Genomic DNA, 15,909 nt, shown 5'->3' on the forward strand with positions numbered 1-15,909 from the left:
TAAGGAATATTTGAGAAGGTGGAATAAAGAATGGGTGTAGGGGCCTGGCATGGATGGAGCTCACCTGTAATCCCAGGCTGAAGCAGGAGGATCACGAATTCAAAGCCTGCCTCAGCAATTTACCGGCCCTAAATAATTCAGCAAGACTTTTCTCTAAATAGAATTAAAAAAAAAAAAAAAAAAAAAGGTGGTGGGGGGCTAAAAATATACAGTAAAAAGTAATTATTAGCTGTTAAGAACAATCTTAAAAAAAAAAATAGTGGTGGGGACGTGGCTCAGTGGTTAAGTGCCGATGGGTTAAAAAAAAAAAAAGAAGAAGAAGAAGAAGAATGGCAGTAGGGCACCATGACCTGGCCAATTCCTAATGCCCGGCACTAGTGGGGTTTTGGTTTTTGGTTTTGTTTTTAATTTTTTGGTACCTAAGATTGAATTCAAGGGAACTGAACCACATCCCAGCCTATTTTGTATTTTATTTAGAGAGAGGGTATCAATGAGTTGCTTAGTGCCTCGCTTTGAGGTGGCTGGCTTTGAACTAGCGATCCTCCTAACAGCCCCCCCAAGCTGCTGGGATTCAGGCCTGCGCTACCGCATGAAATAGATAATAAACCATAAAATATAAGTTTCCATTACTTCAAGGTAACTGGCTTCCTGTCTCCTTATTAGACACTAAAGGTCTCATAGGGGGTTAAAATCGTTCATCTGTGTACACTCCGAACACCCCTACTATCCCTAAATGACTTCCCTAAGTCTGTGACACAAGATCCAAAATCTCTTGGCTGGACTTTCAAGGTTAGTTACATGCATATACTTACTTGCTTTCATCTCTTTACCGGAGTGCCTTTCACCTTTCCCATAGAATTTCACTTTTGTTTTGAAACTTTAAAAAATAAAAGGCCATAATGTGTCACTGAGAACGTTGATGGCATGACAGCACAGTAAAAAGTGTTCATTAGCTGTTAAAAACAATCTTCAAGAACGGAAAGCTCCATTTAGAAAACAACCCTATAGCTCCTAAAAATCAAACGGAGATCAGCAGAGGAATGATATCAAGAAGTGGGAGGTAGGGAGAGAGGGGGTAAATGTTGTTACATCGCGTGCAAGTACGAATATGTAATAACAAATGCATCAATATGTACAACTATAATGCACTGATTTAAAAAAAAAAAAGTGTGTGTGGGGTCGAAGTCCACAGCCACGAGCCGCTGATTGGTCAATTAGGTTTTAATGGAGAGAAAAGGGAAAACAGTAAATAGGAAATCAATCAGAACCTACGCGGTTCTGATCAATGTGGGCCTGTGCTGCACACCTGAACAAGGCCCGCTAGGAGGCGGCTGGCACCTCCAGGGTGGTATTGGTTAGGGGAAAAGAAACGTTAGCCCGAGAGCCCAAATCAGGCTTGGTATACACATTGTTTCTTGGCAGCCGCAACACTATTTTCTTTTCGTTTTTTTTTTTTTTTTCTTTTAACCGCAGAATGCAAACGAGGTGGATAAGGAAAGTGCTCCTAGTGTTTGGTGGATGAACCACGTGGCGGCTTTTTCTCGCTGGGTAAAGGCGGGGTCTTTACGGGATTTGTTCCCGGTGGAGCCTCGGGAGCAAGGGGGAACTTTTCCAATCCGCGACACCACGGTTCTTTCAAGGCTAATTGCAAGGACTGCTTCTGCAACCTCCCATCCTATCGAAGAGCAAATAGGTGGCTTCTGAGAATTTGATGGTTGTAGGGTAAACAAGAAAGGCGCAGAATACCGCCAGCCTTTCACTAACTGGATCAATCTCGGCTTTTCTCCCGGCCTCAGCTGATCAGCCCATCAGTACGCAAGCGCATTTCCCCGCGCTAAGGCGGAACCGCCTGGTCTCGCGAGAGCAAGGTGGTCCGTCTTCGTAGCCCTCGCTCCACCCCCTCCTCCTCGCTCGCTCTCTCCCATCCCCCCAGCCAGTTGCTGTGCTGCGCAGCTTCCTTAGCGGTTGCCGCCGCCGAAGACGGTTGGAAAAACCGTTGTTAGGAGCGCTACGAGAGACGAACGACTTCTCCCTCCTCACGACCGAACCCCGCGTGCACAGGAGTCGGCGTTACTATCGCTCGACAGGGTATCTGAAGTAAAAGGGGGTAGGTTGGGCTGGTGGTGTCGAGAGCGGAGTCGGGAGAAGGACGAAAGAGACCGGGAGGGGGTGGGGTGGGGAAGTGTGGAGGTCGCCGCTCCGGGGCGGCCCCGCTGCGCTTCCCGGGCGATCTCCCACTTCAAGGAGGGCGGCCTGCCGAGGGGAGGACTTGTTCAAGTGGAATTCAGTGGACGACGCCGAGACCCGAAGTGAGGGCTTTCAGCATTTTCCCCCATTCTCTGCTGGCTTGGCCTCCGCCATTTTGGGTACGGTGGCGCGGACACCTAGGCTTCCCGCCCTTCCCCGATTTTTCTACTTTTTGTTCCCCATCTTCGGAAAACTGATTTAGAAGGCGGGGGTGTGGGGGTGGTCTAGCTCCCTGGAAGGGACGAGGGGGGGCAGTGAAGCGAGCAGGGTAAGGCCGGGCAGTTGGGGTGCGGGGAGGATCGGGGCTGCCGGGCGCGCTCCCGATGGAAATGGCGCCGGATGGGCCTGGCCTCCCACCGCGGCCTCCTTCCTCTGCAGTCTCGGCAGGGTTACCTGGGCTGGCGGGACTGCGAGTGACTTCTGACGCAGATTCCCAAGATGAGAGAGGCTGGAGCTGGGGGAGGAAAGCCAATGGCGACGAAGGCGCTCAACTCCCAAATCCAGGACAAAGGAGGCAGACGGCCTCCTTTGTAATTCCGCCGCCCGGTGGCGAAGGTTTTTAAGCCAGGCTTGGCTGCTGGACGGGAGGGGGAAGTACTCTCCCTAGTTCTCTGGTCTCTAGGGCCGCTAGATAACGAAAGTCTCCGGGGAGGAATAAAGGACGCTTAGCCGGCCCTTATATTCCAGGTTTGGAACTTCGAAAAGAGTACGTACTCATTTTCCAAAGGATTTTTTTTTCTCACGCTTAAACGTTTATAAAGACTTTGAGTAATTTTGTAAGCAGAAAAGTGGGTGACTTATCGAATAGGACTGTGAAACGGGCATATAATAAGTCGTGTGGCACCGGTGAACTACATGGTACCTCTTTTTAAATTCGTGGGTGGAGGTGGGTGGTTTACCAATGGTTCTGTGTAGTTTGTCACGTTCGAGTTAGAATTTGTTTTTAAGGAGGGGTTCTACTTTTTGGGAAACAGCTGTTAAAACGCAGTGATTGGCAAAAATGTATGTATGCTTCTGTAGAGAATTGACTCAATATTATTAAGTCTGCACGAGTTGTGATTTTTTTTTTCTTTTCTTAGCATTAAGGCTGTTGGAAGTCAAATACTTTATAAAGTTTATTTTCTTTTGGTAGCTAAGCATATTTTTTCTTTAGTGCTAGAGTATACTGATATTTTGAACTAGGAAATAAGCCTATTAGACAAATGTAAGCTTAGTCACATGGTGGTGGAGTGGGGTGATTTTATTTTGTTTTTATTTGATGGTTGGTTTTGGTCTTTAGAGGAGTGTCATTGAAGACAGTACAGAAGAGAAAGGCAAGGCCTGAGTTTCCAGTAATACATATAAAACTATATAAATAAGTCTGTTAACTATACTTTCCAACTTTAAAAACAAAAACCCTGCCTGTTGTCGATGTTCTTTGATGCTTTCTGAAGATCATCAAAGAAAGTTTACAGAAATCTTACCTTGAAACGGATTTTTAAAGGACTGAAAAACAGCTCAGACTTTCATATAATGTATATGATATAACCAACAGCTTTCCTTATTGAATTAGACTAGACTTTTTTCTGCCCTGTTTTTCATCTGCATCATAATCTGGAAATCCATCTAATTGCCTTTGCTAAGTAACAGTGTTATCTTTTGATTAACTTGTTTTGATAATTGACTGATGCATCAAATCCTTACATATACTTCAGAAGACAGTGTGCCTCCATGTTATGAGATTTTTATATTTCAGTTGTTTGATTATGCTTCTTAACACCTTTGGGATATAATTCACATTCCACCAGCTGCCCATTTGAAGTGTATTTTTCACTGGGTTATAGTATATAAGCAGTTGTAAGACTACCACTGTAATCTAATTTTAGAATATTCTATCATTCCAAAAAAGACACGTATTTATTAGCATTCATTCCATATACTAGACACCTGCCCTCCTTTCAAGACTCAGGACAACCACAAATCTTATGTAGTAGATTTTTAAATTCTGGACAGTCATGTAAGTGGAATACAGAATATGGTTATTAGTGACTTTTGCTTAGGTTAGGAAATTTTAAAGTATTTGTATAAAACCAAATAAAGTTAACCTCATTTCAACTGGCATTTTAAATTGGTGCTAACACTTGGGTTTTTGTTTTGTTTTTTTCTTTTTTGAGATAAAATCTCTCTACATTGCCCAGAACTCCTGGGCTCAAGCCATCCTCCTGCCTCAGCCTCCCAAGTAGCTGGCTAACATTTGGAATTCATAAAGTAGAGAAGTGATTAGCCATGGCCTTACAAAGAAAGGTTGAGGTGGATTATCTGAATCATTAGTAAACTGTTTAGTTTCTGGCAGCATTATTAAGATATTAGAGCCTTTTGTATGCCTTTAGAATTTTTTCTTTTTGTAAGTAGAATTCTAGACTTGAGTTGTGAAGGAGTACTGGAACAAGGCTCTGAAGGCATATTAGAGTGAGGCTGTCTTTGTATATACTCTTTTATACTCACATGGAAAGTTACTCTGTAAAGTATTTAATGTTCCAAATCTGGTAAATTTTTGCCCCAATTAAAAATTATTTTAAAAATTAATATTTTTAATAAGTACTTCATCTCTTGGTTTCATATGAATCATCTTGGAAAATTCTGATCCAAAAGTAAAAATTAGTTTGCTAGTATTTTCTTGTGAAATACTAAGTGAATCTCCACCTTTCTCTGTTTCTGAAATACAAATCTTTTGTGATGAATGTTTTTACATTGAAAAGAAAGTGCTGAGAGCTGAAAAAAACACTGTACTAAGATCTTTCCATGCCAAATTAGATTGACTGGACAAAGTTCTTAAAATTTTTCATGAGGAAATACATGATATTGGATCCTTTCCACTTTTCCCCTATCTTGGATCTTAAACTTTTATTTCTTAGGTTAGTTCTGCTTATTATTTGGTTCTGGGGATTGAACTTGGGGCCCTGTGCATGCTAGATAGTGTTCTATAACTGCCTCACCCCCAACACACCTCAGGTTGGTGCTTTTAAGAAAATCATGGAGATTTTCACATCTAACTCCCCACCCCCTGCAAACATACAGGGTTATTCGGAGACAGCATGAAACTTTATAAAGCCTTTGTTAACCTTGGGAAAGACTTAACAGTTTTTTTTTCTTTTCAAGATTCCAAATAGTTTTCTGTCCTTTGAGGTTTTGTTTTGGTCTGTCTAGTTGGATACTGAGCTCTTAAAATCCACCAATCATTGCCACCAATGAATGCTTGCTAAGAAATAGACCAAGCATTTTACATGATTCTTGTAACAGTTGTAGGTACTGATGCTGTATTTCACCGTTGAATGGGCTCAGAAATTTAAGTAGTTTAACCAATGTCCAAATTCAGACCCAGGATTTATTCTTTTATAAATTCATTTTGGTTATTTATGTGCTTAAGAATTAGTTGTAAGGTCAGTTTTTAAAATGTGTGATAATCTTTATTTTGGTTCTCTCTAGAGTGGCACTAGGCCTTTAGCCTAAACAAAATGGGCTGGGGGAATAGTTCAGTGGGGCTCTGGAGGTTCGATCCCATCATTTAAGAAGAAAAGTGACGAAGATTTATATGTAGAGATTAATAACCACTTTTGAGGATTACTGCATTCGCTTACTTTTTTTGTTGAGCTAATGGGGATTGAATCTTGGGACAGTGGCCCAGTGATCTGTATCCCCAGTCACCCTGTCCCCCCATTGGCAGGGTCTTGTTCAATTGCCTAAGCTGGCCTAGAACTTGCCTTCCTCCCTCCCGAGTGGGATTCCCAGTTGAATGGCACCACACCTGCCTATATTGACTTTTTTTAATGCATTAATAATAGGAAAAAGACATTTATCCCTTTGTAGATGTATTGATAGTTATACTGATAATTAAACCATATGAGATTAAACATTAGTGAATGCTGTTGGTGTAAAATACAATCTTCAAGCATAAAGGAATCAAGTGAACAAATTGTTTTGTTTACAGGGGAGGAGGTGGTGAGGGAAAGGTTTGAAATATTCAGGTGAGTAGGATTCCTACAGCTGCCTAGTGAAATTTGTAAGGTCTGGTAAGTTTCTGCAGCTGGAGGACTTCTGCATTAACCTTGAAAATGTTCTGGAATTTTTAAAGGAAGGTTGTTTGCCTCTGGGAAGGGAACTGGGTACTGGTTCATTTTGGAGGGGTAGGGGGATTTCTCACTGCTTTTTTCTATACTTCCTTAATGTGAATATATTTAAAATTCATGTTTAAGTCTGAATTGATTATAAATTTAAGGCAGTGAGTATATTGGTTATATGCTATCTTTAGTGACTTCCCAAATAAGTGGCTTCAAAAACACGGGTACTGTTTAGAGGCATTTGTTTTGAGTAGCCTCTTACATCAGGTTTAAAACTCAGTCTAATTGTTACTTAAATATTCTTTTAAACTTATCCCCTTAAACAGTTTGATGTTCAAAATTAGTAGTTAAACTAAAAAGCTTGAGCTAAAGTTTTTTCCAGCATGAAGTGTTTATTGCATTTTTTTTATTTGGACCTCACTATGAATGGATAGTAATACTATGTACAATATCCAAATCAAGTTTTAAAGAAATTTTCTTCCGGTGAATAATAAAATTTGAAAAGTGAAAATGTGAGAGGGAAAAAAAAGGCTAGAGTTGGCATTAAGATAACACAATCAAGAAAGTTTTGAAGATTCTGGTAGTAGAATTATGCGGGGTGTTTTTTATTTTTGCTTCTTATTTAAGCGGTTGATTCTAAGAAGTTCAGAACTTTTTGGTTGGAGGGGTCAGATTTCATTGCCTAAACCCTACCCCACAATAGAAAGTGATGTACCATTGTATCCTGGCATTGTCATAGGAGTCACTTTAAGTCTTATGTTACATTTCCTGTTGTGATACCTCTGAGAGGTGTTTCTTCAGTACCTCTTGACAAGAGTATATTTTGATTTATTGCTTTATGTGCTTGTTTATTTTTTATAGCATTTAAATCAAACGGTATTGAGATGGATTGGGTTATGAAACATAATGGTCCAAATGACGCTAGTGATGGGACAGTACGACTACGTGGACTGCCATTTGGTTGCAGCAAAGAGGAAATAGTTCAGTTCTTTCAAGGTACCTCTAGTATTAGTCAAAGTTTAGTAGTATCTTAATTTTATATTTTTATTATGTTATTCAGTTTTTAATTTGTAAAACATTTGATTTTGGAACATTATTTAAAGTTTGTGATGATTATGGTATATCGTAAAATATGAAATGTGCTCCAGTTAATAGTCAGTACAGAATGTATAGAATATGTAAAAACTAATTGATGTGCAGTGCAGTTAATTGAGAATAATTTTGTGTGATGAAAGAACCATGAATTAGCATATGGAGCATAAATTTTGTACCTTTTTTCATGTAATTTAGGTGGGGTTTTAGAGTATATAATTTAAAAAGACAGTGGTCACAAAATTTTATTTATTCCAATATTTGAAAAAAATATTCCATTTGTATTATGGGGTGATGGGAAACTAAGCTTTTTTGTTTTGTTTTGTTTTGTTTAGACTTGTTTTAAATATTTGATTCAGATGGGAATGTTTCAGCCTTTAACACTGTTCCCCTTGATGGGGTTATTTGTCCTTGGGTTAAAGGGTTGGAAATCGTGCCAAATGGGATAACATTGACGATGGACTACCAGGGGAGAAGCACAGGGGAGGCCTTCGTGCAGTTTGCTTCAAAGGAGATAGCAGAAAATGCTCTGGGGAAACACAAGGAAAGAATAGGGCACAGGTGGGGATGGAGAGTTTGGGATGGTGTTAAATTTTTATTTTTGGGGGTTGTGGGTCACTATTGCTTAAATGGGGGGGTAACCATAACATTTTCTGGGGTAGTTTTAAAAGAATTGATAATTATCTAAATTTAACTTGGAAACTACAGATTTGGGTGGGGAATTATTCTAATAGTTTGTTTAAATTAAAATTAGATTGTTTCCATTTCTCTGTAGGATGTTGTTGATGAATGCTTTTGTATAATCACCTATTTTTCTTAAACACCTATCATGTACTAAAGGAAACAAACTAAAAATATATTCACATTTTATGAATTGCTTTCAAATGACTCATTTGTCTATGTAAAACTTAAATATTTAATTATTTAAGTTTGTAGGTGTAAAAACTGTTAACTTATGGTGTATTTAGGCAATTTAAATTGGGTTATGTATCTAGATGTAGAAAACTTGCTGCATTTTGCCCAATATCTAATTTACTCTAATACATTTATGCTGAAACCTGTACCTTAAAAACATTTTTAAATAGGTATATTGAGATCTTCAGAAGTAGCAGGAGTGAAATCAAAGGATTTTATGACCCACCAAGAAGATTGCTGGGACAGCGACCGGGACCATATGATAGACCAATAGGAGGAAGAGGTGGTTATTATGGAGCTGGGCGTGGAAGTATGTATGACAGAATGCGACGAGGAGGTGATGGATATGATGGTGGTATGTGTATCTAATGAACAAAGGTTCTGTTGTCATTTTCTTAATGTTCCTGACACTTTGTCAAGAAATATAGAAATGGCGGTAATTTCAGTACCTACTAGGTTTTAAAACCTGTTCATGAAAGTACGTATTCCCATGGTCAGATCTGGGATTTGATTGGTGCACATATTAGCACCTAGAAAAATTACATAGAAGTTACAATGAAGATGATTGGTATGTTTTCTTCTGGGTATCAGGATGTAATTTAATTTACATGTCTGAATTTATCTTTTTGAGGTTTTAAGCTTATATTGTTAACTGCCTTTTTTATACGCACTAACTCGGATTGCAAACTCATAATGATCAAGAAGTTAAATAGACTGCTTACTACAAGATGTGTATTTATAAACTCGATATATTTATCTCAGAATTATATTCATGTAATTTCTCCTTAAATTACACAGGCTATGGAGGTTTTGATGACTATGGTGGCTATAATAATTATGGCTATGGAAATGATGGCTTTGATGACAGAATGAGAGATGGAAGAGGTAAAATAGTATTTTCATTTAGGAGTAAATTTTTTAGTATTTGTAAGCTTCCTGTGGTAACATCAGTGACTCGTATAAAAGAAATTAATCAGGTATATTTCAGTGCTTTCCTTTATGGGCTTTATACCTTTTGTATTGTGTGTGTGTGTATATATATACTTTCCTACATGTATCCATAATGGTTTATAATATTGACAAAATTATTTTCTAGGTATGGGAGGTCATGGCTATGGTGGAGCTGGTGATGCAAGTTCAGGTTTTCATGGTGGTCATTTTGTACATATGAGAGGGTTGCCTTTTCGTGCAACTGAAAATGATATTGCTAATGTGAGTAATTTTGGTGATCATTTGTGGTTTTATACTTGGTATCTTAATTTTAAAGCACTCTTTTTTTTTCCCCTTTATCTTTATTAATGACAATATCTTTTGTTGTGTCATATTTTGAAAGAGCAAATATGTAAAGTTTTAGTGACTTGATTTGGCTTTCTAGGGTAGATAAACCCTGCTGCTGTCACTGATTTGAAATTTGTTGGTCTCAGATTGGTTAGAGGATAAGCAAACTGCAGCCCATGGGCAAAATCTAGTCACTTCCACCCATTCATTAACCCTAATGAATATGATAGACCTAATGGTCTTCAAAGCCCCCATACTTGATCTGGTTAGTAAAGCAAAGGTTTGCTCTAGATCTTACTGGGAACCAATTGGCCTAAGTTCCAAGTACCTTTAAAGATAAGTTTAATATAAACTTGGGATTAGAACTAAATGGGGGCTGGGGATGTGGCTCAAGCGGTAACGCGCTCACCTGGCATGCGTGCAGCCCGGGGTTCGATCCTCAGCACCACATACAAAGATGTTGTATCCACCGAAAACTAAACAATAAATATTTTTTTTAAAAAAATTCTCTTAAAAAAAAAAAAAAAGAACTAAATGGTACATTTTAGGGATATTCATGTATTATTTGCAGGTTTATCAAACCCATTGTTCTGAATCATGGTGTATGCTGTTTTCTCTGTACATATTTTGTACTTCTCACATGAACTGTTATATTTCAGCAATTTTGAAATCTTTTGGGGGGTTTTGGATTTTTCTCTTTGTTTTTATTTGGTGTTGGTGGGATTAAACCCAGGGCCTTACATACACTTAAGTAAGCACTATTCCAGTGTGCTGACATCTACAACCCTTGAAATGATTTCTTGAGAGTAAAGGGAGTAGTTTAGTTGACTTCGTTCTACTCGATAATACAGTGTGAGGTTTTTAAAAAATACCTGTTTGGGCTTTGGTCTTGATTGCACTTTTTTTTTTTTTTTTTTTTAATAATAAGAATGTAGTCATATTCATGTTCGTAGACCTTCTGGTTGATTGAGCAGTTGAAGGGTTTATTTCAGTGGATGAGGAAAAAGTTAAGCTGTTGGTAATTTACTTTTGATAATTGGAATTTAAAAATAAATGTTTTCTTTGATTTAGTTCTTCTCACCACTAAATCCAATTCGAGTTCATATTGATATTGGAGCTGATGGCAGAGCAACAGGAGAAGCAGATGTAGAGTTTGTGACACATGAAGATGCAGTAGCTGCCATGTCTAAAGATAAAAATAACATGCGTAAGTGGTGTCCTCGGCATGCTATTTTGTTTCCTAGATGTGCACTGGTTTATAAAAGTCTTATTTATTGAAATAAGTATAAGAGGTATTAGAATCTGTAGATGGCTCTTGGTACAGTCAAAGTATTCAGTCCGTAATAAAGCTTATACTTTAATGGCTTCCTTAGGTAATTTACCGAAGCATTGATACATATTTTAATTGACTTGCTAAAGCTTTTATTAAAAAATTTGATCCATTGTTCCTCTCATTACTCTTAACCTTTTTTCTTAAAGAACATCGGTACATTGAACTCTTCTTGAATTCTACCCCTGGAGGTGGCTCTGGAATGGGAGGTTCTGGAATGGGAGGCTACGGCAGAGATGGAATGGGTATGTGAAGTTTTAAAGATAAGCACTATTGGCTTGTTGGCAATTGATCTCAAACTTACTTTTTTTTTTTTTTTTTTTTTTAAGATAATCAGGGAGGATATGGATCTGTTGGAAGAATGGGAATGGGGAACAATTATAGTGGAGGATATGGTACTCCTGATGGCTTGGGTGGTTATGGTAAGTTTTTCTACTTGGTTTGTGTTAATCCCCAATTGAAATGCCCATAAAAAAGTGCAGATATTAGTTTTAATATCTGATGCACAGATTTCTTCTGATAAATGATTCTTAATGTTTTTCTCTTAAGGCCGTGGTGGTGGAGGCAGTGGAGGTTACTATGGGCAAGGTGGCATGAGTGGAGGTGGATGGCGTGGGATGTACTGAAAACATAATCGCCAACATACAAGTCCTAACAACAGCATCTGGTCTACTAGACTTTCTTACAGATCTAATTTCTTTTGTATTTTAAGAACTTTATAATGACTGAAGGAATGTGTTTTCAAAATATTATTTGGTAAAGCCACAGATTGTGATGGGAAAATCTGTTTTCTGTAGGTTTTATTTGTTGCATACTTTGACTTAAAAAATAAATTTTTATATTCAAACCACTGATGTTGATACTTTTTATATATACTAGTTACTCCTAAAGATGTGCTGCCTTCATAAGATTTGGGTTGATGTATTTTACTGGTAGCGCTACAAACCAGTAGTATAGTGTAGTATTAGAGAATAATGGTTCACTTTGGTATAAACTGCAATTCTTTATAAGCAGACATCTGAAATAAGAGCTTGAATAATTTTTTCTTTAATTTCTCCTGAATAGCACTGTAAATATAAAGCCTGAAGAAGAGTTTAGGTGGCTTCAGGAGTATAAATTCAGCTAATTCTATATTATTCTTTTTCAGATGTCATTTATCAGGCATAGCTCTGAAATGTTGATGATCTAAGAGGTATCTGGATTTCTGAGTATTCCTAATTGTGTTACCTAGGTATGGGAGTGTTGGAAGTTTGAATTCTAGCCCTAGATTTTAGAATACATTTCCCTCAGCACTTGACTGAAGTACCAAAAATGTTTCCAAAAGGTGAGAGCATAACTTATTTCAGGATGTTTAGAGTAGGTAGGATTCTCAATGACATGAGAATTCAGTGTGTAAGTACATAGGCATTTACTATGAATCATAATTCTCACAGATGTATTTTCAGTTTCTTATCCAATCAAGCATATGGGTTTTAAATAAGTGTATAAATGACTACATTTAAAAAATGTAAGACACAAATCCATGTCATAGTCAAAAACAATCCTGCAGTTGGATTTTGTATCTGATGTCAGTTTGGAGTTTTAGTTAAAAATATGTAGCAAGGAAAAGGTGCTTTTTAATTTCATCACTTTGATCAATATGGCTTTTTTTCTCAAATTGGCTTAATGGATCAAAATGAAACCTGTCAATGTGAATTCAGTTACTGAACTTGTTATTTGTTTTTGCTAGAATGTTATTAATGTAATAAATGTCAATGTGGGAGATAATCATGTGGCGTTTGTCCTAGAATGCTTTGTGTTGGTTACTAATTACAACCCATATTGGTAGAAAGCACTGCATATAATATCTAGACTGATTAAAATTTAAAGTGATTCCAAAGGAGAAGGGTTTTTGGTGTAGAAAAGGAAGTGTTGTGGCATATATATTTGGAACTTTTTGACCTTTGGCAATGATTCAATTTTTTTTTTTTTGTATCAAGGATTGGACTCTCTGTGCATTTTAAACATGTACTGTACCACTGATCTTTACCCCCAGTCATTAGTGCCTAAGCCCAGCTTACTTTAATTAGCTACTTAAATATTAAGGCTCAAACAACCTATTTTTAAAAGCCATGTACTTTATTTTCCTAGAACTGTGTTCTTAAAATCTTTAAGCAGTGACAGTATAAAGTTAGAAACGAAAACTGCGTTTATAAAGCAGGCTAATTGTTCAAATCTTTATTTGATTTATAAAATTCACATTTTATTTTTAAAACATTACAGGTTAGAAGAATTACAATCGCAATTCCTTGGCACCATGATCGCATCATTGTGGTAGTACTGGCTAGGTAAGGGTATGGTATACGAAATCTATTTTTGAAAACAAAAGTGCAGCAGCTTCATGATCAGAAAGTAAGAATTGTGAAAGTTTTGTAATGGAACACAAAAATCTAAAATATAAATGGTTTTAAAGTAAGCCAAAACTAAATGAGCAAGTTATATTATTGTCATTAAAGCTGCTTCCCCCAAAAAAGCCCAAATTAATAGTAAAATGAGTTTTGAATGTTGAAATTTTAAAGGGTGACTAAAAATCCTGGTTTATTTATCGAATGGAAACTGCCTTGGAATTTAAGCAACTTAAATTACATTTTAAAATTCGTTCCAAGCACATAATTTTTAAAAACCTGTTTGAAAACTTTCGTTTATGCTTACTCATTTTCAGCAGTCATAGAAATGTTAATCTATCCCATCAGTACAAAATGGTTCAAGAATATAATTCTATCTCAAGTACATTTCTGTCAGTATTCAAGAAAGACCATTTAAACTGGATGTGGTAGCACACACCTATAATCCCAGCAGCTCAGAAGGCTGAGGCAGGAGGATCACAAGTTCGAGGCCAGCCTCAGCAACTTGGTGAGACCCTGTCTCAAAAGAAAAAATAAAAAGGACTGGGGATGTAGCTCAGTGGAAGAAAGCCCCTGGGTTCAGTCCAAGTACCACATACATACATACATACACAAACACACACACACACAGACTAACTAAACCTCAAAAACTGACTAGAATTTATGGGTTCTGGAGAAAATAGATCTTCAAATAAAACATTGGTTTCTTTTGGGTGGGGGGTGCCAAGGATTGAACTTAGAGGAATTTAACCACTGAGCCACATCCTCAACCCAATTTTGTATTTTATTAGAGACAGGGTCTCACTGAACTGCTTAGCTCCTCATCTTTGCTGAGGCTAGTTTTAAACTCAAGATCCTCCTGTCTCAGCCTCCCAAGCTGCTGGGATTACAGACGTGTGCCACCACGCCCAGCTAAAACATTGGTTCCTTTCTTTGGCAATTTAGTTAAATTTTAAAGGAGATGGTCACATGGACAAGAGCCTACAGATAAAAGTACTTGGGGGTCAGGAAGGCATTTGATTGATCATTCAGTGTAATGTTCTTAGGAATGTAAAGTTTCTGTGTAGTTTTTGAAAGGCTTACAAAGTGCATGGCTGAAAATTAGATTAATAAAAAGGAAATAGTGTCAGTAGGAGTTTGTTTTTTTATACACAGGCAATTTCATATTAAATTCTTGGTATGGTATAAACAATATAACTTAGTGTTAAGGACTCAATTCTGTGTCATCAGTGGTAAAGTTTAAACATGTAATTCCATATTAATACACATTTTCCCCCCATGGTGCAGGTTTATGTTTTCATGTTTGGGGGAAGGGAGTAACCACACCCAAGAACAAGTTCCTTTCAAGATTAGAAGTAAATTGTAAATACCAGATCAGCAAGCACAATGGTTGTTTAGAAAAGATGAAAAGATAATCTTGTAGGATAAAATACTGACCTTTTCTACTGCAAAGAAGGGGGAAAGGGAGGGAAAATACAGGTGAATATGGAATTCTACTAAAATAATAATTCTGTTGAGTTAGAGAATTAATACTTCTAAAAAGTTTGTGCATTTCCAGTCTCTTTCTCTGAGAGTAGGGAAGCTTTAAAGTGCATTAAGAGAATTACAGGCACCATCAAATACCAACTTGACAGAATTCAAGAAAACAATCTGAAGCCTTATTTTTTAAGAAGGCCTTTTTACAAGATAAGGCAAATGTGTTTGAGCTGTTATATCTGGCCTTTAAAAATGAAGTGAAGGGTTCCATGATTATTCCATGTAATAATTAAAGTTATTTTAAAACATGCTGTTGAGAATGTAACAATGAGTAATACCAAATGATACAACTTAATAATTCCCATGAGTTAAATATGTAGAAGATAAACTGGTACCAATACTGACTAAAGGCTGCTTATGTCTGGATACCTTGTATGCATTCATTGCAGAAACTTTCATAGGTACGGATTTAGTTCTACAATCTTACGGCAAGTTAGATGAGCATCTCTGAATGAGCAATGCGTGACAGGAATCACAGACTCTTACTGGCTTTGGTGAAGAAGGCAAAGGCAGTTCGTTGTCAGAACAGGCATTACAGAAAATCTCTCCACAGTTTCTACAATGGTGCTATTAAATGAAAAATCAGAAAAAAATTTTGATGAATAAAATGAGAAGCCATTTTTGCACCAAGAGTTTTTGGACTCATTTCCTACCTCTCTTACCTTTCTCTTAGAGAGTGAGAATTCCTTTTCACAAAGCTTACAATGTGTTGCTTCTTTGTCTTTGAGCCAGACCAGTCCCTGGTAGGAAAGAAAAGTATGAACGATTACATGGAATTTTTTTTGCCCAAGGACATTTTATAGTATCAGACATGTGAAGGGAGAAATAAGAAGTTTTTGGGTGTGGTTTTGGGTATGAGGGATTGAACCCAGGGTTCTTTACTATTAAGCTATATACATCCAGCCTTTTTTTTTTTCCTTCCTTTTTTTAGACAGGGTCTCACTAAGTGACCCGGAACTAGCCTCAAACTTTTAATCCTCCTACCTCAACTTCCTAAATCACTGACATTACAAACGTGCCTGTTGTACCT

At 37.5% G+C, this 15,909-nt stretch overlaps 3 protein-coding genes across 15 annotated transcripts in view; 1 reads left to right on the plus strand and 2 right to left on the minus strand.

Annotated features, from left to right (window-relative positions):
• The window catches only part of Pbld (phenazine biosynthesis like protein domain containing), a 63,243-nt gene extending 53,191 nt beyond the window's left edge, over positions 1-10,052 (minus strand). For 6 of the 8 annotated variants that reach the window (XM_076834945.1, XM_076834946.1, XM_076834944.1 and 3 more), the window contains exon 1: positions 2,641-2,825. The gene's annotated coding sequence lies outside the window, so the exon portion shown is untranslated. Of the gene's footprint in view, positions 1-2,640; positions 2,827-10,038 lie in introns of those variants that run through there. The other 2 variants (XM_076834947.1, XM_076834948.1) reach the window with 2 other exon arrangements.
• Hnrnph3 (heterogeneous nuclear ribonucleoprotein H3) lies at positions 1,924-11,809 on the plus strand. 4 transcript variants are annotated; one of them, XM_076834931.1, is made up of 10 exons: positions 1,924-2,107; positions 7,206-7,340; positions 7,859-7,997; positions 8,522-8,706; positions 9,150-9,236; positions 9,448-9,563; positions 10,701-10,836; positions 11,109-11,204; positions 11,289-11,381; positions 11,509-11,809. In XM_076834931.1, exons 2-10 carry the CDS (start codon positions 7,229-7,231, stop codon positions 11,583-11,585), a joined length of 1,041 nt encoding a protein of 346 aa, XP_076691046.1. In that variant the 5' UTR covers positions 1,924-2,107; positions 7,206-7,228; the 3' UTR covers positions 11,586-11,809. The 4 variants fall into 4 exon arrangements, with proteins under 4 accessions (XP_076691046.1, XP_076691048.1, XP_076691049.1 ...); XM_076834933.1 differs by having other exon boundaries at positions 8,522-8,661; XM_076834934.1 differs by having other exon boundaries at positions 8,522-8,634.
• Positions 11,810-13,159: 1,350 nt separating this feature from the next.
• The window catches only part of Rufy2 (RUN and FYVE domain containing 2), a 40,708-nt gene continuing 37,958 nt past the window's right edge, over positions 13,160-15,909 (minus strand). For 2 of the 3 annotated variants that reach the window (XM_076834255.1, XM_076834254.1), the window contains exons 17-18: positions 15,542-15,619; positions 13,160-15,446 (exon numbers count right to left, since the gene is read on the minus strand). In XM_076834255.1, the coding sequence (XP_076690370.1) occupies positions 15,303-15,446; positions 15,542-15,619 (222 nt within the window). In that variant the 3' untranslated portion in view covers positions 13,160-15,302. The remainder of the gene's footprint in view (positions 15,447-15,541; positions 15,620-15,909) is intronic. The other variant, XM_076834256.1, reaches the window with a different exon arrangement.

The sequence above is a fragment of the Callospermophilus lateralis genome, chromosome 15, assembly GCF_048772815.1.
Source record: "Callospermophilus lateralis isolate mCalLat2 chromosome 15, mCalLat2.hap1, whole genome shotgun sequence".
Lineage (NCBI taxonomy): Eukaryota > Metazoa > Chordata > Mammalia > Rodentia > Sciuridae > Callospermophilus > Callospermophilus lateralis.

What these genes read in the sequence shown, in the direction of transcription:
- Hnrnph3 (XM_076834931.1), top strand. Translation starts at nt 7,229, where the DNA reads ATGGATTGGGTTATGAAACATAATGGTCCAAATGACGCTAGTGATGGG. An exon ending in AGGTGATGGATATGATGGTG is followed by an intron (nt 8,707 to 9,149) that starts GTATGTGTATCT and finishes TAAATTACACAG; the next exon opens with GCTATGGAGGTTTTGATGAC. An exon ending in CAGAATGAGAGATGGAAGAG is followed by an intron (nt 9,237 to 9,447) that starts GTAAAATAGTAT and finishes ATTATTTTCTAG; the next exon opens with GTATGGGAGGTCATGGCTAT.